This window comes from Microcaecilia unicolor, chromosome 3 (genome assembly GCF_901765095.1).
Source record: "Microcaecilia unicolor chromosome 3, aMicUni1.1, whole genome shotgun sequence".
NCBI classification, from domain to species: Eukaryota; Metazoa; Chordata; class Amphibia; order Gymnophiona; family Siphonopidae; genus Microcaecilia; species Microcaecilia unicolor.
This window is the reverse complement of record NC_044033.1, coordinates 250,184,240-250,210,074: the sequence shown is the minus strand read 5'-3', so window position 1 is coordinate 250,210,074 and position 25,835 is coordinate 250,184,240. Positions and strand designations below refer to the sequence as shown.

The window sequence follows — 25,835 nt, the reverse complement described above, 5'->3', positions numbered from 1 at the left end:
CTCCCTCCCGCTTCGTGCGGCTGTAGGGCAGCTTTGTACCCCTCCCGCTTCGGCGGTGTTGGGGTCAGTCAGCTCCTCCCGCGGTTGCGGTTGCAGGATAAGCCAGATCCCCCCGCATCGGCGGGTGTGGTGTCCCTCCCCCGCTCCGCGGGGATGAGCTGGACGGATTCCCCTCCCCCACTTGTGTGGGGATGAGCTGGGTTAATTCCCCTCCCCCGTTTCGGCGGTGGTGAGCTGGGCAGAGTGTCCCTTCGTGGGTGTAATTCTCTAAGTGCTGAGTCCTGCGGATGGAGCTTTGATATCGACATACTGAGGAGTTTCCGGCAGCACATGACCACATATAGGGAGGCAAAAGTTTGCTCTCTATCTCCACCTGCTGGTAGATGGACACAACCCACCAGTCTATGGATTGATCAGCTATGATTAATGGAAAGAAAATTATCAGGTATGATTATACATAATTTTACCTTTTAAGTAAAGGTGTAGAGATAATTAGTTCAAGACTGGGTAATCAATCTATTCTTTACCATCTGGTGAGAAAGGGGGGCTAGAAGGGTTTAGGACCCTATATAAATGGGAACAGAAGCAGTTTACGTTAGAAGAGAAGGAGCTGAGACGAGAGAGACAACAGACAGGAGAAGACAGGAGACGCAGGATCCAGAGAGCTCAGAAGAAGAGACACAGAAGGACAGGACACAGAGAGAGCTAGAGCTGATGTCCTACTTTGTTTGCTGGCAAATAAAGAAGACTTTTCTCTCATTCTGGTGTGTGGTGTTTGACTCCTGAAGTACCACAGATTCTGCTAACAATAGTGGTAATTCCTGCAACAGCTCCACATCCCACTGCCTGCCCTTCTTATAAGCATTACTGATATTAAGAGCTTCTTGATTGGAGAAGAGCACTTCTAACACTTTTAAATAATTGGTATGGCCCTCAAAATTGGCTTGGTGTGAAAATTCCACATCTCATTTTAGAATAGCCTGTCACACTCATAATCACTGTGCCTGATATTAAGGTGGTCTTTACATGAAGATCAGGGTCAGGACTGAGCATGATTCTTTTCTTTCCTATAGCAGTCTGGATCCAGAAATGGAGAAATATAAGTTCCGAAAAGATCTTGGTGTGAAGCCTCAGTAGCCCAGAGGTCTGGGTGGGTTGGTAACACAAAAGGTTGTGGGTTCAACTCCCACCGAGTCAGAGGTTACCTGGTGCACTCAATGGAAGAAGAAGAAAAGTGTGAAAGGGGTGGGGAATGAAGAGGGAGAGCAGGAAAGAAGGAAGAGAGGCACAGGTAGTTTTAGTCAAATTTTGTCTTATTTTTTTAAAGTAAAAAGTAGTAACCCCCCCCCCCCCCCCCCAGCTACTTATTACACCCGATATACTTAGAATACAGGTCTCCTCCTCCTAGGGTTACCATATGACTCCAGAAAAAGGAGGACACATTGATCCTGTCCGGGTTTTACTTCCATTGAAAGCAATGGAAGTAAAACCCAGACTGGCTCAATCTGTCCTCCTTTTTCTGGAGCCATATGGTAACCCTACCTCCTCCTCCAATCACCCCACTTACCTAGTCTAGCCCCTCCTAGTCAAAAGTGGTACCCCCCCCCCCCAGCTGCTAGTGGCTCTTTGCAGTTATTACGTTTCACCTAATATAGTTGGAATGCAGGTCTATCTAACCCCCTCCTCCTCCCCCCCTTTACCTGCTGTGGCCCCACCTAGTCAAATTTTGTCCATTTTTCATATACATGGAACACAGGTCTATCTAACCCCCTCCTACTACCCCACCTAGTCAAATTTTGCCCATTTTTCATAGTAAAAAGTAGTAAAGATAGACTTAGGTGCCATGGATCAGTGACTCGGCCTCTGAACTGTTCCTCCCTCCCAAGCCTGACACTATGTATACACCAATTCAACCCCCTACCATCCCATCCCTCCCAGGCCCATTATGCTGCAGATACACCAACCCAACCCCTGACCAACCCCGCCCTCCCAGTCATATCACCACCCTCCAGATACACCAACCCAACCCCTACCAGTCCACACCTCCTAGGCCTATCATCCTACTGATACACAAACCCAACTCCTACTAGCCTATAACTCTCCCAATCCATCCTTCCCAGGCCTATCACCCTAGAAAATAAGATAGGAGAGAGGAGAAAAGACAAATGGACAGCAGCCGCTTGAAAGAGAATTAGCAGAGAAACTGGAACCAACATGATGGAAAAGTAAAATGTCCAGACGAAAGGACAAAAAAAAAGCATTTTATGCTCAATCTATTAAATGGAATATGTTAGCTTTGGGACATGTGCAGAGTGCATCTGTTTTTTGTTTCTCTAGTGTTGCAGTACATGCCAAGTTTAACTTCTTGGGGTTCCCAGTTCTATTTTTGTGATTCCTTGTTTTCTATTTGGTGAGGGTCTGTTGGTATGATAGTAATGGCAGGTCGGGAGATTGGAGGGGAGGCAGGGATTGGGGGGGCCCTCCTTTATTATCTAACCTGGGCCCCAGCATGTCTAACACTAGCTCTGACCCTTGCTATAGCTGGTGGGGATCTCCAAGCATCGCCAGCTGAGGCCCTCCTCCAAGGGTAGCTACAACCCAACCCCTTACATTCAGGTATATTGTTTATCTCTCTGTCCCTGGAGGGCTCACAATCTAAGTTTGTACCTGAGGCAATGGAGGGGTTAAATGATTTTCCCAAGATCACAAGGCGCAACAGTGGACTATGAACCAGCCGCCTTTGGGATGTCAAGACTGGTGCTCTTAACCAGTAGGCCAATCCCCCACTCCATTCCACTCCACCTGAGAAGTTTAGTTTTCTTCCTGTTCAATTTTAAACAATGAGGTAAGTCAGCTTTTCCTCCCTCCCTTTTTCTGTTTGCTAGGTATGAAATTCAGTTTGTGAATTTCATACCAGAGATTTATGTAATCCTTATGTTAAAAAAAACAACATGGGCAACGGCAGTGCTAGATTCAGAAACACACAACCAGGTGCATTTCCTGTCTCTCATTATTCCTGTTGCTCTCCTTTCTTCCGTTCTGCTGCCTGGGCAGTACAAGGAAGATGTTAGATTGAGGACTGCTTCTAGTAATGTTTGTACCTTAAGTGTAAAGGAGATGGAGATGTTTGGAGGAATCCTGAAAACATAAATCAATCAGATCAGAACAAAGACTGGCTCGGTGAATCTGCTGATACAAAGAACTTGGATCTGAGTCCTGGCTCCAGTAATCTGGAGAAGCAGCAGAGGTAGTTGTCATGACTCTTGGAGCTTGGTAATTATAAGCCCCAATATTGTGGAGCATAACCCTGGCACAGCAATCACATGAAGTCTCTATTATTTTATGAAGTCTCTTTTATTGAATAAATCACAGATAATTTACTCACAGATAGATGTTCAGGACACAGAGACTTCTTAATCTGGAGGTTGTGGGAGGTGGAGATCTGAAGAGAGGTAGTTGTATTGCAGGGGGAGGGGAAGGTAGTTGAACAGGTAGAAATAGTCCAAAGCTGGGTGACTGGAATGTGCGATATCTCATTTGGAAGGAGAGATATTCGCAGGGTAAAAACCAGGTTCTTTACAGGGCGTTCTCAGCAGGACAGAGCTGTGTGGAGCCAGATGGTGTTAGCTCCATGTCCCTGGCTATAATGGTGAAAGAAGCCCCACGTGGCTGAAAGGACAAAGAAGTGGTGGGGCTTCACACAGGGAGGAGCAGATAGAGACCAATGGGGACAGAGCCTGCCATCGGATAGCAAGGGGTAGTCCTAGAGATAGGAGGGAAAGGTCATACCTGGCTGACCTCTGAGGACAGATAGTAAGACTGAACAGGAAGACAAAAGAGCCAAGCTTGGCAGAGAGGGAGAGAGAGGGAAGGTGTGACCAGCCTCACAACCAGTGGTAACAGTTCTTACACAGCCAAACAAGTGTGGTTGCACTGCCTGTGAACTACATTACCCACAGTGCATTGCTCATGTATTTTTCCAGTGAGAAACTGCAGCAATGATAGTCCTTGGAACTGAGAATAACAGTAAAAGCATTACACACATTTTAGGATCACGTTATAAACTAGTGCGAGGCTGTCGGAGGACAGAACAGTAGTGTTTACAGCCCCTGAAGGGAGGGTTTCCAACAATCACAGAATGAGGATACGTAGTGGCCAGGCTTAGTATCTATATTAGTTAGGTTCTGGTGGGTGCCATTGTCTGTGGACCTCAGTTGACGACTGTCACTCCTATGACTGCACTAAGTGAATTGGAATTTATTTACAAAATTTGGAGGAAACTATTCTGAGTTCAGGCTTATGATGCGTAACCCAATGGAAGACAGTTCCATTCATTGCAGCAGGAGAAGGTTGATGGGTCAACACCTTCACCAAAATTATAAAAACCCCATGAGTGAAGGGTCTACACAGATTAGAACGTTCAAAAAAAGTGAGATGGTTAGAGGCACAGCCCCGCAGTCTGACCCATGCAATATAGTAACATAGTAGATGACGGCTCCATCCAGTCTGCCCAACAAGATAAAGTCATATGTGCTACTTTTTGTGTATACCTGACCTTGATTTGTATCTGCCATTTTCAGGGCACAGACTGTAGAAGTCTGCCCAGCAGTAGCCCCGCCTCCCACCACCAGCTCTGCCACCCAATCTCCGCTAAGCTTCTGAGGATCCATTCCCTTTGAACAGGATTCCTTTATGTTTATCCCACGCATTTTTGAATTCTGTTACCGTTTTCATCTCCACCACCTCCTGCGGGAGGGCATTCCAAGTATCAACCACTCTCTCCGTGAAAAAATACTGCCTGACATTTTTCTTGAGTCTGCCCCCTTCAATCTCATTTCATGTCCTATAGTTCTACCGCCTTCCCATCTACAGAAAAGGTTCATTTGCGGATTAATCCCCCAATGTGTCTGTCACACATCAACTTTTACTCTACTACCCTATCACCTTGTATTTGTTCTACCGATACTGGCGATAGCCACTAAGGTACTATGTAAGCCACATTGAGCCTGCAAAAAGGTGGGAAAATGTGGGATACAAATGTAACAAATAAAAATAAAATAAAAAATAATACCTTTCAAATATTTGAACGTCTGTATCGTATCACCCCTGTTTCTCCTTTCCTCCAGGGTATACATGTTCAGGTCAGCAAGTCTCTCATCATATGTCTTGTAACGCAAATCCCATACCATTCTCGTAGCTTTTCTTTGCACCGCTTCAATTCTTTTTACATCCTTAGCAAGATACGGCCTCCACAATACTCCAGGTGGGGCCTCACCAACGACTTATACTGGGGCATCAACACTTCCTTTCTTCTGCTGGTCACACCTCTCTCTATACAGCCTAGCAACCTTCTAGCTATGCCCACCGCCTTGTCACACTGTTTCGTCACCTTCAGATCCTCAGATACCATCACCCCAAGATCCCTCTCCCCGTCCGTACATATCAGACTCTCACCGCCTAACACATACGTCTCCCGTGGATTTCTACACCCTAAGTGCATCACTTTGCATTTATTCGCATTGAACTTTAATTGCCAAACCTTAGACCATTCTTCTAGCTTCTGCAGATCCTTTTTCATGTTTTCCACTCCCTCCCGGGTGTCCACTCTGTTTCAAATCTTAGTATCATCCGCAAAAAGGCAAACTTTACCTTCTAACCCTTCAGCAATGTCACTCACAAATATATTGAACAAAATCGACCCCAGCACCGATCCCTGAGGCACACCACTACTCACCTTTCCCTCATCCGAGCGAATTCCATTAACCACCACCCTCTGGTGTGTTAAATAACTCACACGTTACCATCCGTGTTTGAAGCATCCAATTCTTCTTTGACTATCTTTAATGCCAACCCAAAATTACCTTTCTTCCTTTTTATGACATGTACAATGCCAGTCATACATGCTCCCTCCAACCAGCCCCCAACTACTTCTAGGAAAATTCAGCCCAGCTCTTGTTATACTTTTATTATTCACTTGAAGCATTTTGACTGTTTTCTTGTTGCCTTCTTTTCCAGCACCCTCAGTATTAAACAGGCACCTTGAGTGGGTCCAGGTAACGGTAATTTGAGTTGAGTTTCCCAACCAAACTGTGGTTACCTGTTTCCAGAGAGACATTTTTTGGCCAGTCTTGAATTTGAGCTGGCATCCCAAAGCAGTGTGGGATTTGTAGTGTTTGATTCTACCCATTAACATCAGTGCTAGAGGTCCCATAATGCATCAAAAGATTAGGTTGTCAGAAATCCAGGACTGGCCTACCGTCTCTCTCCTGGGGCTGGGTAAGCTGAAAGCTCTGCCACATTCATTTTGGAAAGATGGCGCGTTGTGGGATCTGTAGTATCCTATATAATAATTCTCACCTCCAACGTTCTGACTTGCCTGGGACTGTATCTCATTCCGAGTTGGTTTGCTAGGCTCCGTAGATCAGGCTGATATCACCGTAGCCATTATGATGTCAACTTCAGAACCCGGGGGGGGGGGGGAAACATGCCTCGCAGCTGATCCATGTCCAGAGGAGGGTCGCTGGACATGGGTAGCTGGAGGGGGGGGCAGGGGAGAGAGGAGGTTCGCTGGACATGGGTGGCTGCAGTGGGCGTAGGGGGAGAGGAGGGTCGCTGGACATGGGTGGCTGCAGGGGGAGAGGAGGGTCGCTGGACATGGGTGGCTGCAGGGGAGCCGAGGAAAACTTTGCTAGCGCCCGTTTCATTCATGTCAGAAACGTGCCTTTTTTTTTTTTACTAGTATAGCAATATTTTCCCAAAGGTCCACAGGAGGGCACCACTGCTACACAGAAAGCACAGACCTTCTCAGATCCTGGGATGAAAATTCTCCTGTGGGTTTATTATTATTAGCAAGCCTAGAATGGTGTGTGCTGTTTCTGATGGTGGGATTTGAACCCAGAGCTTTGGTTTTATTAAGCTAGCACCTTCCCTCCCCTCTCAACAGTTGCTGCAAACTTCTCAGTCTCTTTCTCCAGGCCCAGATCCTCCAAGCCTTTCCCATTGCCACCATACACTTTACCACAGAAATATCAGCTCTCCACTATTAACCTATGTCTGCAAACCTCTGCGCCCAGACAGGGATTTTTGTTTAAATGTTTTTTTGTGATCCAAAATAAATGAGTTAAACTAAAGCTGAAGGCATGTTTTCCAAGCACTGGAATCTTCTTTTGCAAGGGGTCAAGATCTGCAGTCTTCTGAAACCTGTTATGTGTTGCTTTCCTAGACATGAGAGTCCCTTTTCAACTCTTGTGAGCTTCATCCTGCAATGTTCACCATTTTTAAAGTCCTGCTAGACAGTCACAGACTCACAGAAGACAGGAATCTCTGCTCACAAGAGCTGACATCTAATGAAGACAAATGTGTGAAAAACAAGAGTCTATGGGAAACATAAACACATGGACTAGGGGGCATGAAATGAAGCTACAAAGTAGTAAATTTAAAATGAATCAGAGAAAATTTTTCTTCATTCAACATGTAGTTCAACTCTAGAATTTGTTACCAGAAAATGTGGTAAAGGCGGTTAGCTTAGCAGAGTTAAAAAAAAAAAGGTTTGGACGGCTTCCTAAAGGAAAAGGCCATAGACTATTATTAAATTGGACTTGGGGAAAACCCACTATTTCTGGGATAAGCAGCATAAAATGTTTTGTACTTTTTGGGATCTTGCCAGGTATTTGTGACCTGCATTGGCTACTGTTGGAAACAGGATACTGGGCTTAATGGACCTTTCGTTTGTCCCAGTATGGCAATACTAATGTACTTATTTAAAAGCAGCCTCTCGTGGTTGAGTTTTTAGCACAGGCAGCGGAATGGGGTGGGTCACTGGGGTAATGTTGGGTAAGTTACTTTGTAAAATTAATATATAAAAGTTATTAGTTACTTCAAGGAAAAAGTAATGTACTAGTTACTAGTTGGTTACTTGTTTAATGAAAGTAATATGTTAAGTTACTGTGAAAGCAAGGTGTTCTTTTTAATTCTTGGGTATAAACAGTTGTTTCAACATTACATAAAATTATTTCTAGCAACAGGAAATCCATCCATTATCAGGGAAAATATCTAAACAGAAAATGCTCAGGTCCTCAACTACAGGGATCCAATACAATTAGAGAGATAGTAAAATCAAATATTGGAAAAAAATAGCCAGCTGAATGCCCTCATATCTTCTATGACAAAGTTCAATCTGAGTCTGCAAAATGCAGTGTCACGGTTAAAATCAACAGTTAATTGAACAAGATTTTATTTCTATGATTGCATTGACTCCATTTCATCACTCTCAGGTTTGTGGCTCACCAGACACAGCTTGCACTTAACATAAATATTGTTATGTTTTTTTACATACTAACTAAAAAAATTCGACTTAAACAGAGCGCTTAAATGTTGAAGACTCCGCCATCTTTGTTATTACCTCATGCTCCACATTTGAACAGTTTCACTGAAAAGGAAGTTTGCCGGAAACTGAAAGCAGCCCAAAAATGGGCCCAGTGATGCAAAAAAAATATTGGATGGGCATCTTAGCAACACTGAAGGAAGATGAGTTGTGCAGCGGAAACTGTAGACTTTCAAGCTCTCTCTTAAAATGGCTCCCTGTATGTTGTTTATCAAAAAATATTTGGAGTCTCCTATATGTGCACCGTATACACATGGAGGGGGCATAATCGAATGGGGACGACCATCTCTAAGGGCGCCCATCTCTAAGGACGTCCTGGCGAAGGGGTGGGGAAATCCCGTATTATCGAAACAAGATGGGCGTCCATCTTTCGTTTCGATAATACAGTCAGGGACGCCCACATCCCAACATTAAGGTCGACTTTAGAGATGGTCGTCCTTAGGGATGGTTGTCCCCGGTTTTCGGTGATAATGGAAACCGAGGATGCCCATCTCAGAAACAACCAAATCCAAGCCATTTGGTAATGGGAGCAGCCAGCATACGTAGTGCACTGGTCCCCCTGACATGCCAGTTCACCAACCGGGCATCCTAGAGGGCACTGCAGTGGACTTCACAAATTGATCCCAGGTGCCTAGCTCCCTTACCTTGGGTGCTGAGCCCCCCAACCCCCCCCAAAACCCACTACCCACAATTGTACAACACTACCATAGCCCTAAGGGGTGAAGGGGGCATGTAGATGTGGGTTTGTGGTGGGTTTTGAAGGGCTCAAATTTACCACCACAAGTGTAACAGGTGGGGGGGGGGGAATGGGCCTGGGTCCGCCTGCCTGAAGTGCACTGCACCCACTAAAACTGCTCCACAGACCTGCATACTGCTGTCAGGGAGCTGGGTATGACATTTGAGGCTGGCAAAAAAAATTTTTTAAGGTTTTTTTTTTTTAAGGGTTGGAGGGGGTTGGTGACCACTGTGGGAGTAAGGGGAGGTCATCCTCGATTCCCTCCGGTGGTCATCTGGTCAGTTCAGGCACCTTTTTGAGGCTTGGTCGTGAAAACAAAATGGACCAAGTAAAGTCGGCCAAGTGCTCATCAGGGACGCCCTTCTTTTTTCCATTATCGGCCGAGGAAGCCCATCTCTTAAGCACGCCCCAGTCCCGCCTTCGCTATGCTTCTGACACGCCCCCGGGAACTTTGGTCGTCCCCGCATCGGAAAGCAGTCGAGGGTGCCCAAAATCGGCTTTCGATTATGCCGATTTGGGTGACCTTGGGAGAAGGACGCCCATCTCCCAATTTGTGTCAGAAGATGGGCGCCCTTCTCTTTCGAAAATGTGCCTGATAGACTCCTACCTTCCTGCATTCAGCAGGTTTGTAGAGCCAAGACTGGCTCATCCTGTCCTTGAGGACGTGGAATGGTTGGTGACTCCTAGCTGAGGACACCTTGATGTTGTATTTGAACTGAAGAACCGCTGTACATGTTGGAGGCAAATCCCAAAAATGCATTGGGCTTTATGCCCCAAAGCAACAGAGAACACCCCTCTCGATATAGTGAACTTGGTATAAACATACATAGTTGTAGGTAAATTATATTGAGTGAATATGTCCTCTCCCTCTAGATAGGATTTTTGACCCATTTCTTGGATCACACCCAGCCAGTCAGGATAACCACAATGAATATGAAGGAGATACATTTGAATTTTGCAGACTCAGATTGAACTTTGTCATTGAATAGATGATAGTGGAGAAAGGTGATTGGCAGGAGACCCACAAGGAACTAGTTGCAGTAGTCTAAGCAGGAGATAATGAGAAAAGGGGTTAATATTTTGGTAGGAGGCTCAGAAAGGGAGGTACACATTTTAGCAAACCACATGCTTCTCTGTGTCCTTTCTCCCATCTTTTCTCCCCTCTATTTAACTCATTCTCTTCCTCCTACCCTCATTGGCCATTTTGGGTAAAAGAAAAGTCTAGAACAATGGTCAGTCAACCTTGTGACTCAGGGAGATGCTGGTTGAGGATCTCAAAAAAACATTACATTCAAACTCATCCTTCATTTTAAACTTTCAAACTTAATATTGGTCTGTCCAAATCTGTCAGGGGTTGGGTTGGTGGTACACATGTGTTGTGTCAGAAGGAAGCATCTGGAACTTGGGTTTCACCACACGGTCTGAGGCCTGCGTTTCTAGGTTGAGAACTGGCTTTCAGCTTGATTCCACAAGTTCTGCTTCTCATCCCGTTCCCCTGTCACTCTTCATGAAACCATTTCTTGGAGATTTATACAAGGAATTCCATAATGAGGACCAGAGTCAGTAAGCACTCTCTGTCACTTCTGCACAGAGCCTGGAGATAATCCATCCACTGGTGGGTGCCCCCAGCTCTTTGAGGCCTAGATGTTGACAAAAATAGCTTCTGTTTCCTCCCACAGAAGTTTATTCCTTTTCAGCTTGAGCTTCACCGCAGGTAGCTGGTGCTCTTCTGATGGCGGCCAGTGTCGTGACAGTAGTGATTCCCTGCAGAAGAGATCAAATGGAAGACGGTTTTCTAAATACAGTCACTTCAGGGGTACTCATAGAGCTTTCCACTCCGTGTGGGGGAAACACATGGAGAAAGGACTTCATTACTGAGTGAAATAAAGCTACTAAAGGTTTTTAAGACGTCCGTGATGGGACCGTTACTCTCTTTCTTCGTTTGCTGCTCTATACCTCCTTACCTTTGGTTGTGGCACTCTTCTTAGTAGAGAGATCCTTCATCTTCTCTTGTCTCCCGCTCACACACACTATGGCTAGAATAATGGCTGGCAGGAACACAGGAACGATCCCAATGATAGCATAGAGGTAGAGGGCTGCTGGAAAATAATTATTTTCACTTAGGTTCCATGGAGCAGTGACCCAGGCTCTAAACTGCTCCTCCCTCCCAGGCCTGACACTATGGATACACCAATCCAACCCCCTACCATCCCATCCCTCCCAGGCCTATCATGCTACAAATACACCAATCCCACCCCCGACCAACCCATCCTTCCCAGTCATATCACCCTACAGATACACCAACCCTTACTCAACTATTGGAGTTGCTGTTGAAGCCCACTCCAGCCCATCCTGATCTGTCTTTGCCATTTTTGGTAACAGAGTGTAGAATCCTGCCCATCACTGACCTTACTTCCTAACTATTGGCACTAACCATCTAACCATTGCCTCCCTTAACACATCAACAGCCATGAGCTCATTTAAGTTTTGATTTTATCCTCTTTCTATATAGCGATCCTCTGTGTTTATCCCGTGCATTTTTGAATTCTGGTACTCTTTTTGTCTCCACCACCACCTCCACTGGGAGGCTAGTTCAGGCAACCACTAACCTCTCCATGAAAACTATTTCCTGATGTTACTCCTAAGTCTACACCCTACCATCTCAATTCATGTCCTCTAGTTCTATCACTTCCCTGTCTCTGGAAAAGATTTGTTTGTATATGAATACATTTCTAGTATTTAAACAGCTGTATCATGTCTCCCTATCCCTTCTTTCCTCTAGAGTATATTTATTTAGGTCTTCAAATCTCTTCTCATAAGTCTTTTGGTGCAAACCCCATACCATTTTAGCTGCCTTTCTCTACTACTTCTTCAAGTCTTTTTATGGCTTTAGCAAGATACAGCTTCCAAAACTGAATATAGTACTCCAAGTGGGGCTTCACCAACACTTGGAAAGGGGCAATAATACTTCCTTGCTTCTGCTGGTTATGCCTCTCTACACAGCCTAGCATTGTTCTAGCTTTGGCCAAAGCCTTGTCACATTGGTTCACCCCCTTGAGATCCTCAGTCATTATCACTTTCAAGGGCCGTATCCTAGCTGGGTATATCAGCCTTTTACTCCCTAGCACATACAGCACCTTTTAATTTCTGCTCTCCATCACTTTGACAATTAAAATTTAATGTGAAGAACTGCAAACAGTAGACCATTCTTCTAATTTTGTAGAAACCTTCTCATGTTGTCCACTCCCTCTGAGGTGTTCACTCTGTTGCAAATCTTTGTGTCATCCGCAAAAAGCCAAACTTTTCTTTCTATCCCTTCAGCAACATCACGCGGGGCTCATTTTCAAAGCACTTAGACTTACAAAATTCCATGGGTTACTATGGAACTTTGTAAGTCTGTTTTGAAAATACGCTCAAGTGAACTAAGAAAGAGGAATAAAAGGGGAGGTATTAAACAAGGTATCTCAATTATTCTTTTATTTATTGGGTAGTTTCGCAACACAAAGTTTAGGTTCCAGATGTAGGCAGGAACACTAGCATATTTTAAACACATTCACACATAAGATAGGAAGATAGGGTTTTGTCTTTTTGATTTAGAGAGAGTTAGAGTAGTAGGAAGAGGACGACATACCCATCAGAGTCCAGGATCTGGAATCCAGTGCTGCGAGCTGGCCAACTCAAGAAAGTACCTGAGAAGATAAAAGGAAAGATAGGTGGCTGAGTTTCAATTAAACACATCATTTCAGTGTGCACTGCAATTTTACTCCTTACCTCAACCAGTTAAATTTGTAGGTCCCAGAAAACAGATTCCCCTATAAGAATGTAAAATGATATTTTTAAAGAGGAGATTCAATCAAAGAAAGGAAAGCTTAAGTGGTTTTCATATTATATGGAAGTTTATGTTACTTATCTGAATGTTGTCTTTCGCTGACGTGTTATCACTGTTGGGTTTCGATTGACGATATGAACCCGAAGCCTTTGGTTAACGTGATGTTTGCCATATGCTGACAATTACTGCTCCGAGTATTAGTGCTTCAAGTGTTGTTGTGAACATTTACTATATTGTTGCCTATATTCCATCTTCTTTTACAATAAAATTATAAATAGCAATATTTTGCACTGAAATTATAAATTTCTCCTTACACCCACCATCTAGCCACCTATCTTTCCTTTTATCTTCTCAGGTACTTTCTTGAGTACTATCCCCGCCTCCCAACCACCAGCCCCGCCTCCCACCACCGGCTCTGGCACAGACCTTATAAGTCTACCCAGCACTATCCCCGCCTCCCAACCACCAGCCCTGGCACAGACCGTATAAGTCTGCCCAGCACTAGCCCCGCCTCCCAACCGTCTCTGCCACCCATTCAAGGCTAAGCTCCTGAGAATCCCTTCCTTCTGAACAGGATTCCTTTATGTTTATCCCATGCATGTTTGAATTCCGTTACCGTTTTCCTCTCCACCACCTCCCGCGGGAGGGCATTCCAAGCATCCACCACCTTCTCCGTGAAAAAATACTTCCTGACATTTTTCTTAAGTCTGCCCCCCTTCAATCTCATTTCATGCCCTCTCGTTCTACCGCCTTCCCATCTCCGGAAAAGGTTCATTTGCGAATTAATACCTTTCAAATAGTTGAACGTCTGTATCATATCACCCCTGTTTCTCCTATACCCTGGAGGAAAGGAGAAACAGGGGTGATATGATACAGATGTTCAACTATTTGAAAGGTATTAATCCGCAAACGAACCTTTTCCGGAGATGGGAATGCGGTAGAACGAGAGGGCATGAAATGAGATTGAAGGGGGGCAGACTTAAGAAAAATGTCAGGAAGTATTTTTTCACGGAGAGGGTGGTGGATGCTTGGAATGCCCTCCCGCGGGAGGTGGTGGAGAGGAAAACGGTAACGGAATTCAAACATGCGTGGGATAAACATAAAGGAATCCTGTTCAGAAGGAAGGGATCCTCAGGAGCTTAGCCTTGAATGGGTGGCAGAGAAGGTTGGGAGGCGGGGCTAGTGCTGGGCAGACTTATACGGTCTGTGCCAGGGCTGGTGGTTGGGAGGCGGGGATAGTGCTGGGTAGACTTATACGGTCTGTGCCAGAGCCGGTGGTAGGAGGCGGGGCTGGTGGTTGGGAGGCGGGGATAGTACTGGGCGGACTTATACGGTCTGTGCCCTGAAAAAGACAGGTAGAAATTAAGGTAAGGTATACACAAAAAACTAGCACATATGAGTTTATCTTGTTGGGCAGACTAGATGGACCGTGCAGGTTTTTTTCTGCCGTCATCTACTATGTTACTATGTTACTATGTATCTATCCAATGATATATACTATAATATTACAAATTTCATTTGTTTTTTTTGTATGCCCTCAGCTTAGCGGGGTATCACACTCAAGGAATCACCATTTTGCTAACGTGACATTTTGAGCAACATTTGTTCAAAAATGAGTAGGATACTACCAATGGATACAAGGGGGTACCAACATTATTAGTTACGCATCTATTTCTTTTTGTAACTAAGGGGTCCTTTTACAAAGGCGCGCTGAAATCTGGCTTGCGGTAGTGTAGGCGCGGGTTTTGGGCGCATGCCAATCCATTTTTCAAAGCGCCTGTAAAAAAGGCCTCTTTTTTTCCCCCGAAAATGGATGTGCAGAAAAATCAAATTTGCCGTGCATCCATTTTGGGTCTCTGACCTTACCGCCAGCCATAGACCTAGCGGTAAAGAATTTGGGTTTAAGGACCTACGTGCGTCAGATTCCACTTGGCGAACGTCTGCTACGTGTGCTAGAAAATAAAAATGATTTTTCAGATGCGTGCCAAAAATGAAATTACCGCAAGAGCCACACAGTAGTCGGGCGGTAAGTCGATTTCGGTGCGTGTTGGGTGCGTGTAGACACTTACACGGCTTAGTAAAAGGGGCCCTCAGTATTTATCAGCATATTCAATGAGCACACAATCCCACTGCACACAAAAAAAGATCATTTCTATTCCAAAAGAGCTTGTCCATACCAAATTACAGGAGATAAAACAAGCAAAATTCTTGGCCAAATCAAACCGGATGGTGAAAGGATGAAAGAGGTCAAGCGATAAGGCCAACGCACTGAAATTCCCAATTTATTAAATGAATTATGACCCTTCCATGCTGTTGACGCATGTTGCAGAACCTACCAATTTTTATCTGGAAAGGGTCGCTTCTTGGAGCTGTCAGCAGCTGTCCTTTTGCATTGGTGGTATAAAAACAGCTGTAGTTGCCTTGGTTGGAGAGATGAAGGTCAGTCACAGAAAGAGATGAAGTGTTATATTCAAGCCCGACGTCCAGTATCCCATTGGGCATGGGTTTTTGGTCTTTCAGGAAGTGAACCTGCACATGGACATAGAGTGCTGGAAGGATGCACGTCAATGTTAGAGATTCCCCCGTGTAGAAGATGAAATGAGAAGGGGTCACAGAAACTTCAGCCTTCACCAGAGCATCTGTGTGTAATTAAATGCATGAGACTGCTGTTACCATTCAAAAGATAGAAGAAAGCTCTGAACCTCTCTTTCTTAAAACATACTCCACCATATATTTCAATGGGAGTCACCCTTTTAAATATTTTTTCCCCACATCATTCACCCCCATAGACTTTAATTCAACTCAATTCAATTCAAGTGAGATCTTATATACCACTAATATCCCCTAAACAGGGTTCAGTTCAGTTTACATGTTTTAGGCTATAGTTAACAGAGAGATGTAACTGAGTACTGCCAGAAAAGGGGAACAAATGACATGGCTGGGGAAGTGGGGACTGTGATTGTAAGGTTGTGAGGCACACAGCAATGGTAGTGGTTTAAGCATTAGGTTTGGGGAACATATGAGTTTTTAGCTTCTTTCTGAAGCTGAGGAAATTGTTCTCTGATCTAATGGCATCACCCTCTTAAATATCTCGTCCCCACATCATTCACCCCTATAGTCTTCAATGGAGTCACCTTCTTAAATCTCTCTACTCTACTTTATTTTCTCCAATCAATGTAAGTGGCAGCGTATTTCTAAACGTCTCTTCCCCACTTCTTTCTGCTCCTTTTGGAGGGTGGGATTCCAGGTGCTACCACCCTGTGATTTATTTCCCCTTTGCAGTGGCAGTAACGGCATGTCACCAGACCTCGTTTCTGTACGTCCAGTCAGGATTCCCTTCTAGGAAATAGAAGGCGAGACCAGGTCCTCTTTACGGCCAATGGGGCCACCAATGATGGAACCATCTCGGAGTTTAACATACCTGAGCAGACAGCACCAGCGAGTTCCCAAGGGTGACAATTGTGAGCTCCCCAGGGCTGAGCTTGACAGTCCATCAAGGACACCTCTGTGCCGTTGCACATCACATCATCCAGCCAGACCGTACCATTTCCATTTCCGTACAGTGAGAGGCCCAGTGCTGCCAGGACCTCCCCACAGCCCAGCTCTTTACACACTACGGCCACATCATTAATGTCCCAGTTGTCATCACACACAAAGTCCCACTGGCCGTCATGGTACACCTCGACTCTCCCAGCACACCGATGAGGCCCATCGCTCAGTCTCACTCTCACCATAGCTGTAGAGAGGAGATAGAGAAATCGGAGGTTACTTTCTTATCTCAGGAAGTGAATTTATCAGTGTTACAGGTAGGGGGCGCCAGCAGCTCCCCTCAGCAGCCAAACTACTAAGTATCTCCAGGGTTATGAAGGGTAAACGTTCAAGCTGTGGGCAATGTTCATGCCATAATAGTGATCTGTTAATACCTGCCTGCTGGGATCAGGGCCGGTGCAACAGCACTGAGTGCCCTAGGCCCTCCCTCAATTAAAATTTGAGGACCCTAATCTGGCCCTTTCCAAGACATCATACATTTAATTATTAAACTTTCTTTTGTGTGTGTCAGTTTCCAAAAATCATTTACTCTACTGATCATTTCTATAGTGCTACTAGATGTACGCAGCGCTGTACACATTATATGCAGGTATTTTCTCTGCCCCTAGAGGACTCACAATCTAAGTTTTGGTACCTGGGCAATGGAGGGTTAGGTGACTTGCCCAAGGTCACAAGCAGCTGCAGTGGGAATTGAACCCAGTTCCCCAGGATCAAAGTCCACTGCACTAACAACCACTAGGCTACTCCTCCACTCAACTGTTTGAAAATTGAAGTAGGGAGAGACTCTCCAATATTTTGGGGATCTCTGACACCACTGTCCCCCTCACTCTCTGGAATCTGCTGTCTGATCATGTCTATGGTTGCCAAAACTCTTAAGTCCAGCCCTGCCTAGGCCAACTTTCGGCCTGCTCTTTCCCCACCCCCCCCCCCCCCTCCCACCTCCCGACAATTATCTTTAATTCTCATAGCCTCCTCCCCTAAGATGTTCATAATTAAAACTCAACAATCTCATCCCAGAACGATCCTGCAAAAGTACAGAGATGGCCATCACGCATTTAAAAAATTCAACTTTGTTTTGTACATGCACTGGCCGAGAATGGCCGCCGACCAGTTAACTTGCTTGTTCACGGCTGTCTGGTCATTTTTAGTGGCAATTAACCGGTTAGTGCCAAACTACAACCCAGCTTTATTGGGACGATTTGGGGGCAGAGTCCAGTTGCGCCCTGGGAATGGGACTTGATATAACGCCTTTCTGTGGTTTTTGCAACTACATTAAAAACAGTGGAGGGTTAAGTGGCTTGCCCACAGTCAAAAGGAGCTGCAGTGGGAATCAAACCCAGTTCCCCAGGATCAAAGTCTGCTGCACTAACCACTAGGCTACTCCTCCACTAGTAACATTCCATCTAGAATCTCAAATAGGGAAAGAGAAATGGGACTGGGACTTGATATACCACCTTTACATATTATATACAAGTACTTATTTGTACCTGGGGCAACAGAGGGTTAAGTGACTTCACCCAGAGTCACAAGGAGCTGCAGTGGGAATTGAACCCAGGTCCCCAGGATCAAAGTCCCACTAGGCTACTCCTCCACTCCATTTAGATGTAACCAGCCATATTTAGCAGATAAATAAGATTTCCTATCATTATCCACTGACCCATATTAACGTAACCAACCATGCAGAAGCCAGGACAGTGCCCAGAATTGAATTTCTGGTTTTAGTGCTGGCAGCGGACAAAATAAGTTCTGTCCACCACCGGTTGAATATTGAGGGAGGAGGACAGTTTCCAGAAGCCCCCGACTATCCAGATAAATGGACTGTTTGAAAACGACCCATCCTTCCTGTGGGTAAAAGGAAACACTGATGTGTCAGCATCTATTATTTTGTTTTTACTGAAGCTTCTCTCTGCCCGTCCCCAGACACTGCCACCTTCGGTGCCTGCCTCGTTTGCCTACTGGTTAAACCAGCCCTGTTTGACAGGGTGCATACGTTTACCTTTCTCGTGGCTCCTTCCAAATGAAACTGAAAAGAAGACGAAAATGTCTGGGTTAGAGAAACTTTTGTGGTCTGTTCAAACGTGGTTACAGAAATATACAGTCAGAAAGTGTATTAACAGATCTTGAGATACCTGGGGGGCTACCATGTGGTCCCAGGTGAATCTGGGACAGGTGGAACTGTTTCCAGGGCTGCCACCCTGCGACAGCTTCTTCCCAAAAAGGCCCAAGGATTAAACCAGTTCAATAAAAACCAAGACTAGTTTGAGCCACAAAATGGACTGGTGGTTCTTTGTGTGGTTGTCAGCATCTGTTATTTTGTTTTTACTGACACTTCTCTCTGCCCGCCCCCAGACACGTTTGTCTACTGGTTAGACCAGCCCTGTTTGACAGGGTATATCTGTTTACCTTCCGCCTGGCTCCTTCCGAATGCAACTGAAAAGAAGACAAAAAGGTCTGGGTTAGAGAAACTTTTGTGGTCTGTTCAAACATGGTTACAGAAATATACAGTCAGAAAGTGTATTAACAGATCTTGAAATGCCTGGGGGCTACCATGTGGTCCCAGGTTAATCTGGGACAGGTGAAACTGTTTGCAGGGCTGCCACCCTGCGATAGCTTACATAGTAACATAGTAGATGACGGCAGAAAAAGACCTGCTTGGTCCATCCAGTCTGCCCAACAAGATAAACTCATATGTGCTACTTTTTGTGTATACCTTACCTTGATTTGTACCTGTCCTTTTCAGGGCACAAACCGTGTAAGTCTGCCCAGCACTATCCCCGCCTCCCAACCACCAGCCCCGCTTCCCACCACCAGTTCTGGCACAGACCGTATAAATCTGCCCAGCACTATCCCTGCCTCCCAACCACCAGTCCTGCCTCCCACCACCGGCTCTGGTACAGACAGTATAAGTCTGCCCAGCACTGTCCCCGCCTCCCGCCACCTGCTCTGCCACCCAATCTCGGCTAAGCTCCTTAGGATCCATTCCTTCTGAACAGGATTCCTTTATGTTTATCCCACGCGTGCTTGAATTCTGTTACCGTTTTCATTTCCACCACCTCCAGCGGGAGGGCATTCCAAGCATCCACCACTCTCTCGGTGAAAAAATACTTCCTGACATTTTTCTTGAGTCTGCTCCCCTTCAATCTCATTTCATGTCCTCTAGTTCTACCTCCTTCGCATCTCCGGAAAAGGTTCGTTTGCGGATTAATACTTTTCAAATATTTGAACGTCTGTATCATATCACCCCTGTTTCTCCTTTCTTCCAGAGTATACATGTTCAGGTCATCAAGTCTCTCCTCATATGTCTTGTAATGCAAATCCCTTACCATTCTCATAGCTTTTCTTTGCACCGTTTCAATTCTTTTTACATCCTTCGCAAGGTACGGCCTTCAAAACTGAACACAATACTCTAGGTGGGGCCTCACCAACGACTTATACAGGGGCATCAACACCCCCTTTCTTCTGCTGGTCACACCTCTCTCTTTACAGCCTAACAACCTTCTAGCTACGGCCACCGCCTTGTCGTCACACTGTTTTGTCACCTTCAGATCCTCAGATACTATCACCCCAAGATCCCTCTCCCCGTCCATTCCTATCAGACTCTCCCCGCCTAACACATACGTCTCCCGTGGATTTCTATTCCCTAAGTGCATCACTTTGCATTTCTACCTTAGACCATTCTTCTAGCTTCCTCAGATCCTTTTTCATGTTTTCCACTCCCTCCCGGGTGTCCACTCTGTTACAGATCTTAGTATCATCCGCAAATAGGCAAACTTTACCTTCTAACCCTTCGGCAATGTCACTCACAAATATATTGAACAGAATTGGTCCCAGCACCGATCCTTGAGGCAAACCACTACTCACCTTTCCCTCCTCCAAGCGAATTCCATTCACCACCACCCTCTGGCTTCTGTCCGTCAACCAGTTCCTAATCCAGTTCACCACTTCGGGTCCTATCTTCAGCCCATCCAGTTTATTTAAGAGCCTCCTGTGGGGAACCGTGTCAAATGTTTTGCTGAAATCTAAGTAGATTACGTCTATAGCTCGTCTCTGATTCAATTCTCCTGTCACCCAATCAAAGAATTCAATGAGATTCGTTTGGCACGATTTCCCTTTGGTAAAACCATGTTGTCTCGGATCTTGCAACTTATTGGCTTCCAGGAAATTCACTATCCTTTCCTTCAGCATCGCTTCCATTACTTTTCCAATAATTGAAGTGAGGCTTACTGGCCTGTAGTTTCCAGCTTCTTCCCTATCACCACTTTTGTGAAGAGGGACCACCTCCGCCGTTCTCCAATCCCTCGGAACCTCTCCCGTCTGCAAGGATATATTAAACAAATCTTTAAGAGGACCCGCCAGAACCTCTCTGAGCTCCCTCAATATCCTGGTCCCATGGCTTTGTCCACCTTTAGCTTTTCAAGTTGTTCATACACACTCTCTTCCGTGAACGGTGCTCTATCCACTTCAATCTCATTTGTACTTTTTGCAGTCCATCGCGGTCCTTCTTCAGGATTTTCTTCCCAAAAAGGCCCAAGTATTCACAACCAAGACTAGTTTGAGCTGCAAAATGGAAGCGTTGTAACAATGATCAGGGCTGCGGAGTTGGTACATCAAACCTTCGACTCCGACTCCTCTATTTTTCTACTGTCCAGCTCCAACTCCTACTGATATTAGGCTTTAAGGGGGTCTTTTACTAACCCGCCAGCTGATTTCTACCACGAGCTAAAAACCTTAGTGCGGCGTAGTAAAAGACCCCCTAAATCAGTGGCGTAGCCAGACAGCCAATTTTGGGTGGGCTTGAGCACAATGTGGGTGGGCACAAAATTTTCTCTCTCCCCCCCTCCCAGCCAAGCATCTGTTCCCTCTTTCTACCCTCCTCGCCCTCATAGCCTATTTCCCTATACCTTTTACCTCCCACCACCAGCATCTTCCTGTTCCCTCTCCCTTCCCCCATTGTCCAGCATTTTCCCTTTCTCTTCCCTACCATCCATTGTCTATCTTCTCTTCCTGGATCCATCTTCCCTCTTTCTCCCCTCCCCCGCTTGTGCATCTCTCCTTTCCTCTCCTCTTCTCCACCTTCTTCATGTCCAACTTTTCTCCCGCTCCCTGCCTTGAGCCCCTGGTTTAACATCTTTCTCCCCCTCCCACCATCTCTCCATCCTTCCTTTCTCTCACCGCAATGCCATGTTCAACATTTCCCCTCTCATCTCTCCCTCCCTTCCACTTTCATGTCCAACACGTTTTTTTCTCTCATGCCCTTTCCCTCCCCCTCCCCATCCCACCCATATCCAACCATTCTCCCTCTATTTTCCCTTGCAGCATCTCTCCGTCCCTCCCCCTATCTGTCTCACTCCCTCATCCCAACAGTGCTCCTGTCTCTCCCTGACCCCCCCCCCCCCCCACCAGCACACACACACACAACAAACCTACCACCCACCAGCATGCTGCAGGTTTTTTTTCCCTCCCTTTCCCAAGACACCACTCACTGACATGCATGCTGCAGGCCTTCTTTCCCTCGGGCCCTCCCTCCCTTTCGGGCAGCGCCGCAGTCTACCTGTACAGGAAAGCTGCACGGCACCGGGTCGTCCTGCCGCCACGCTGCTGCCCTCCGCTCCAGTCATCATCTTTCTGGCACAGAGTTCTTCTGCTGCTTATCTGCAGTGGATCCGCACGCTGCCAGGGCTGTATGCTGCTGCGACTGCTTCCTCTGCGCTGGCCCCGCCTTCCGCCTCTTCAAGAAGGCGGGGCCAGCGCAGAGGAAGCAGTCGCAGCAGCATACAGCCCTGGCAGCGCGCGGATCCGCTGCAGATAAGCAGCAGAAGAACTCTGTGCCAGAATGATGATGACTGGAGCGGAGGGCAGCAGCGTGGCGGCAGGATGACCCGGTGCCGTGCAGCTTTCCTGTTCAGGTAGACTGCGGCGCTGCCCGAAGGGGAGGGAGGGAGGGCCCGAGGGAAAGAAGGCCTGCAGCATGCACCGTTGCTGGGTGGGCCTGAGGCCAAAGTGGGTGGGCCCCCGGCCCACCCAGGCCCACCCGTGGCTACGCCCCTGCCCTAAATTCTTTGTCCTGGATCTGAAGTTCTGGTAAATATAACTTTAGATCCAGTACAAAGATATAATAAATTTACTATATAATATAATGTACATTTTTATTTTGAAGCTGGAGTCAGACTCAGTACATTTTTACCGACTTCGACTCCACTCAAAATTGCTTCCGACCCCGCCTCCATAGCCCTGACAATGATACAGATTTCAAGAACTAAACATTAAAGATATAGGGTCCAATATTCAGACTGTGGGAGGGAGCCCAGCTAACTCCTGCGGTCAGCTCAGATATTCATAAGAACATACGCATTGCCATACTGGGACAATCAAGGTCCATCAAACCCAGCATCCTGTTTCCAACAGTGGCCAATCCAGGTCACAAGTACCTGGCAAGATCCCAAAACAGTACAATACATTTCATGCTGCTTATCCTAGAAATAAGCAGTGGATCTTTTTAAAACCCCGCTAGGCTAACTGCTTTTACCACATTCTCTGGCAATGAATTCCAGAGTTTAATTACACACAATGAATATTCACGAGAGAGATTTGCATGCATTGCCTCCACTGCATGCAAATCTCTCTCAAGAATATTCATTGTGGATATACTGAAAACCTGACTGGTTGGGTTGCCTCGAGGACAAGGTTATTTTTATTTAAAAAGGAGTCTCTATTTAGTAACCTTTAAACATATTACATCTGTCCCTAATGACCACATCCTTCAAAAGAACTTCCTTAATAAATGTAGTTGAAAGACCCCCTTTTTTTTGGCTTTCTAACCTTTAAACATATTACATCTGTCCCTAATGACCACATCCTTCAAAAGAACTTCCTTAATAAATGTAGTTGAAAGACCCCCTTTTTTTGGCTTTCACAGCGTGCAGTATGTGTGCACCCCTCTCTCCCAAACTGGTTTCCTTTCAAGAGCTCCGCAGGTTGTTTGTATACTCATGGGGCTCTGATGAAGATCAGCTCCTCAGCGTCTGTGCTGTGTTCATTCTTTACATGTGTCAAACCCCTCCTGTCTCTCCTCTTCTTCAGGGTAATTGTACTTAGATTTGTTTACCATTTGCTATTAACAATTACACGTTTGTGTCAAACCTTCCTGTCTCTGCTTTTCTAACATTTGTTTCTCATGCACTATTAACATTTTCACGACTGTGTCAAACCCTCCTTTCTCTCTTTTTCTATAGGGTAAATATATTTAGTTTTGTTTCTCGTGCACTGTTAACATTTACACATCTGTAGCAAACCTGTCTCTCCCCTTTCATAGGGTAATCATATTTGGTTCTTTCAAACTCATCTTGGTATTGTTGGTGACAACTCACCAAGTATCTGAAGAGAGGTGCAGTCGCCCTCTTTTTTTCTGCTGGTTTTGCTTTTCATTCTGCACCTTGGTATCCCATTGATTCTAGCCATCACCACAGCACTCTGTTCCACTCCACTCAGATCATCAGACAGTATTTTGATTAGGTCTTTTGCCTGGCTGGTGCACATCAGCTTCTCATCCTCCTCCTGCCCCCGTATCCTGTACCATTCTCCCACCCCCCTTCCCGATTTCTGCACCCCAGATGCATAAAGTTGCACATTGTGGAACTGAGTCTTAACCGGCTAGCATTCAACCACTCAGACTTGTTTAGATCACGTTCCTTTCCATCTACTCCTCCTGGGCATCCGCTCCTTACAGATCTTTGTGCCTTCTGCAAGAATGCAAACTTTTCCTTCCAACCCCTCAGCAATCTCGCTCACAAAATGATTGTTCAGCACATATCCCAGCTGAGTATTAAGAGAAATCTCTTCCCTCTGAGACAGTACTGACCCCAGCCCCAGCATGGTGTGGATAATAAGATTAGACGTTCTTGACTAAAAATCCTACAACACTTACGCAGCAGAAAGAGTAAATCGAGAGCCTCCATCACTGAGCAAGCATCAAACATATGGCAGGATCTCCTCTGCAGCAGCCGGAGTGTGACTTTCAGCAATGATGCAACCTGTTGTAGAAACAGAGACAAGAAACTGAAACCACATCACAAGACAAGAAACCATTCCCCAAGATACCATATCAAGGAAAAGAGTTTTTCTAGAAGCTGAAAATACTTGTAGGAAGCAATTCCCCATACAAAGAAAGATACCAAAGCTTATGGAAGAGGAGAGTTATGTTTGGTATTGGATCATTGGGGGGGGGGGGGGGGGGGCAGGGAACTCTCAAGGCCCTCGCTAACTCTCAACTTCTCACCTCAAATGTATCTTCCAATGATCTCATGCTCAAAAATTCAGTCCAAACGAGACAAAATCACTACAGTACTATGGTAAAAACTACAATTTACTAAAGAATTTCCAAAGAATTAGACAAACAAAAGGAAACATAAAAAAAAAAAATAAAAGACCAGAAACAGGAAGTGGCATAAACACTGGCCAAAACCAACCAGTCTTAATTCCACCCCTCCCCTCCCAACATACCTTTTTTGTAGATCCATTTTCCTGGTTTCCTGCTTCCAGGAGCTGCAAAGAGAAGTGAACCCACTTACCTCCATGGCTCTGGCTGGGTCCAGGAATGGAATGTCTTAGCAGAGCACAGAGTCTGGGACTACATGGCATGAGTATAAGAAAAAGTCTTGAGTTTAAGATTCCAGTCTTGATTAATCTAGCCTCAGAACGGCTTCATTGCATCTTCCAGCGATGTAGGACAGGGTGAACCTAGAGTTGCCACCACAAGCAACAGGTGCAGCCAGTTCTAGTGAACCCCAGGGCATGTTGGGTGTGTAGTTCTAAAGTTTCTCAGCAGAAATCAATCAGGCAATCAGACTACAAGGCCCATTGCGCTTTGGGAATAAAGCTAGGCATGGATTACTCTGTTCCTGTTGACATGGAGTCATAAGTACATAAGTATTGCCATACTGGGAAAGACCAAAGGTCCGTCAAGCCCAGCATCCTGTTTCCAACAGTGGCCAATCCAGGGCACAAATACCTGGCAAGATCCCCAAAAAGTACAAAACATTTTATACTGCTTATCCCCAAAAAAGTGGATTTTCCCCAAGTCCATTTAATAATAGTCTATGGACATTTCCTGTAGGAAGCCATCCAAACCTTTTTTAAACTCCGCTAAGCTAACCGCCTTTACCATATTCTCTGGCAACGAATCCCAGAGTTTAATTTCATGTTGAGTGAAGAAAACTTTTCTCCGATTTGTTTTAAATTTATTACATTGTAGCTTCATCACATGCCCCCTAGTCCTAGTATTTTTGGAAAGCATAAACAGACGCTTCACATCTACCCGTTCAACTCCACTCATTATTTTA

At 45.5% G+C, this 25,835-nt stretch overlaps 1 protein-coding gene across 2 annotated transcripts; it reads right to left on the bottom strand.

The window, feature by feature from the left end:
• Positions 1–9,642: 9,642 nt before the first annotated feature.
• On the bottom strand, positions 9,643–25,248 carry LOC115466483 (deleted in malignant brain tumors 1 protein-like). 2 transcript variants are annotated; one of them, XM_030197738.1, is made up of 9 exons: positions 25,065–25,248; positions 24,422–24,527; positions 18,901–18,927; positions 18,494–18,520; positions 16,370–16,684; positions 15,285–15,587; positions 12,751–12,931; positions 11,084–11,215; positions 9,643–10,883 (listed from the first exon to the last, which is right to left on the bottom strand). In XM_030197738.1, the coding sequence occupies exons 1-7, from the start codon at positions 25,068–25,070 to the stop codon at positions 12,900–12,902; spliced, it is 816 nt and encodes a 271-aa protein (XP_030053598.1). In that variant the 5' UTR covers positions 25,071–25,248; the 3' UTR covers positions 9,643–10,883; positions 11,084–11,215; positions 12,751–12,899. The 2 variants fall into 2 exon arrangements, with proteins under 2 accessions (XP_030053598.1, XP_030053597.1); XM_030197737.1 differs by lacking the exons at positions 9,643–10,883; positions 11,084–11,215; positions 12,751–12,931 and having other exon boundaries at positions 15,010–15,587.
• Between the last annotated feature and the right edge of the window lie 587 nt (positions 25,249–25,835).